Here is a 2500-nt window from a genome sequence, read left to right on the forward strand (position 1 = left end):
TTCCCGTGTTACTGTGTCAATGTACAGTTGGTCAGTCTGTGTGACATCATGCTGCCAAAGCTGTGGAGCCAATAATGAACTGCATTGATCGCAGTCAGCCATTGACGTATATTGATAGCTGACTGTCAATGAACCAGTCTGACCCTCCCTCTCTATCTCTCTCTCCCCCTTCCTCCTTCCCCCTCTCTCTCTATCAGGAGGTGGACCACCGCTGGGCAGAGTACCGCTCTCGTTTCTCTATGCTGCTCCAGTGGAGCCGGCAGCACAAGGCCCTCATGGCCAACAAGAACTTCCCACTGGACCCTGTGGAGCTCAAGGTGCTGAGGGGGAGGGAGAGAAGGGGACAAGAAAGGGATTGGGGGGAGGTGGAAAGGGTGATGGAGGGAAGAGAATACAAATGGGGAGAAGGAAGGATAGGTAGAGAGGGAGGCAATGGGGGGGATGAGGGGGACAGGATGTGGGTAAAGATGCTAAATACATGTTTATAAAGCATTTGAGTAGGAGTGCTGATCTAGGATCAGTTTAGCGGGTTTAGATCCTAATGAATAGGATTATATAGACCAGGAGTGGCTGATCCAAGATCAGCTCTACTACTCGGGGCCCAGATAACTATTAACACTTTTCTGCTTGATCTAAAAATGTCCGTTATTGACATCTAACCCTTTTTGTCAACACGCTGTCGCTGTTCCACAGGCACTTTACAATGAGTACGTCCATTTCAAGGAGACCGAGATCCCTGCCAAGGAGCTGGAGAAGGGTCGCGTAGAACACCTCTACAAACTGCTGGAGGTAAGATGTGGAGGGGGGAAGAAAGAGAGGCTTTAGATTTCCGAAACACATTAAGAACGCTCAATGACGACAAGCATTATAAAATGACGACAGGAGCTGCAAACCTACGTTGACGGTGATCACCGGTTTACCGTCCGAGAGATGGAACGACATACCCAGGCAGATACTAAAGTACCATTACCCTGAGGACACAGCCTCATTTCAACATCAAATCCTATTATGGCATGTTAGACTGGCATGAGTCTTCTGGAAAACTGAAACTCGTAAACAATGGCCGACGAGGGAGAAAGAGATATGAAGAGGTGACCTGGTTTCTGCCACCACGAGCAGTCCGCACTGTACATCATGAGTCTCTCAGGGGTACTGTGTGTGTGTGTGTTATCGAACACCCTGTTCTCTGCACCCGGTCATTTCAACCCCATGCCACTGCCTTGAGACAACAAACCATAATTCCTCCTTTATCAGATCCTCTTTCATTGCCCCTCGGTTCTACTCTCCTGATGTCACCACTGCCCTGCTGACACTCCTGATCAATGGCATATGATGATTCCCAACCCCAAGCATCCAAAACATTTATACTTCCAGATCTGGGTCCTTTGCACTCCCAAGTCATGTACTTTGCACACGAAATTCAGAATTTCAAATGTATTTTTATTATTTTGCATGTTAGAGTAAAGAATATGTAGGCGTGTCATTTTTACTTCTACAATACATATGTTTTGTTTTCCCAAGGTATGGATGGAGTTTGGGCGCATCAAGCTGCCCCTGGGCCTGCACCCCAACGACCTGGAGGAGGAGTGGGGCAAGCTGATCCTGGAGATGCTGGAGAGAGAGAAGGCCCTGAGGCCCGCTGTGGAGAGGTCATGACCCTGACCTTAACCCTTACTGCTGCTAGTGTTTGAGTTATGTTTATACCAGTAGTCCTAGAGACCGAGGCCCTGCGGCGGAGAGGTCATGACCCTGACCTTAACCCTTACTGCTGCTAGTGTTTGAGTTATGTTTATACCAGTAGTCATAGAGACCGAGGCCCTGCGGCCCACTGTGGAGAGGTCAGCAACACAGACCTACTTAACCCTGTAACTAACCTTGAAGCTGCCATCCTTAGTGGTGAAACAGCCATTTCCATTTGAGATATTAAAACAACGAAGGAGTTTTTTTTCTTTCCCTCTCATTGCAAGCAAGATAAAAGAGCAAAACATATTCACTTTCATTTTTTTGTTTGTTGGTCATGCTGTACAACGCTTCTCAGCTCGGCAAACAGAAACAATAACAACGGGGGGGGGGGCGGCAGTGGCGCTGTTTCATCCTACTGCGGATTCCGTCTTTAACCCGACCTACAGCTGTTAGAGCTAGTTTAAACCGGCAGTTATAGAGAGAGACTGTGGAGACGTATGCAGCACACTAACCTAACCCCCCCGACACTGTACTTATAGACATCCCTTAGGGGCTGCGTGGTCGTGATGCAGGAGCGCAGATCTCTGCACAGAAACGCAGGAAGTCTCACTACGATCAGGCATTTCCACACGGGATTTATTTTGCGTCGATCTGTACTCTTCTGTGTTGTGAAAACGTGGCCCCTGTGGATGCTATGGATTTTGTGAAACAACACTACCACTGTGCTTTTGAGGCCTAATGCCATTAACTGGTAGATTATTTTTCATTTAGGTTGTTTTTTATGGTAAACCCATTCCATAGACACTGGCTGTATATG

At 47.8% G+C, this 2500-nt stretch overlaps 1 protein-coding gene across 35 annotated transcripts in view; it reads left to right on the plus strand.

The window, feature by feature from the left end:
* LOC110496159 (microtubule-actin cross-linking factor 1) overlaps positions 1–2500 on the plus strand; it is a 271227-nt gene that overhangs the window by 138831 nt on the left and 129896 nt on the right. For all 35 annotated transcript variants that reach the window (XM_090208561.1, XM_090208575.1, XM_090208563.1 and 32 more), the window contains 3 exons: positions 198–317; positions 694–789; positions 1522–1649. In XM_090208561.1, coding sequence (XP_090064687.1) covers positions 198–317; positions 694–789; positions 1522–1649 — 344 coding nt within the window. The remainder of the gene's footprint in view (positions 1–197; positions 318–693; positions 790–1521; positions 1650–2500) is intronic.

The sequence above is a fragment of the Oncorhynchus mykiss genome, chromosome 18 (genome assembly GCF_057628025.1).
Source record: "Oncorhynchus mykiss isolate SJ-2025 chromosome 18, ASM5762802v1, whole genome shotgun sequence".
Classification (NCBI taxonomy): Eukaryota; Metazoa; Chordata; class Actinopteri; order Salmoniformes; family Salmonidae; genus Oncorhynchus; species Oncorhynchus mykiss.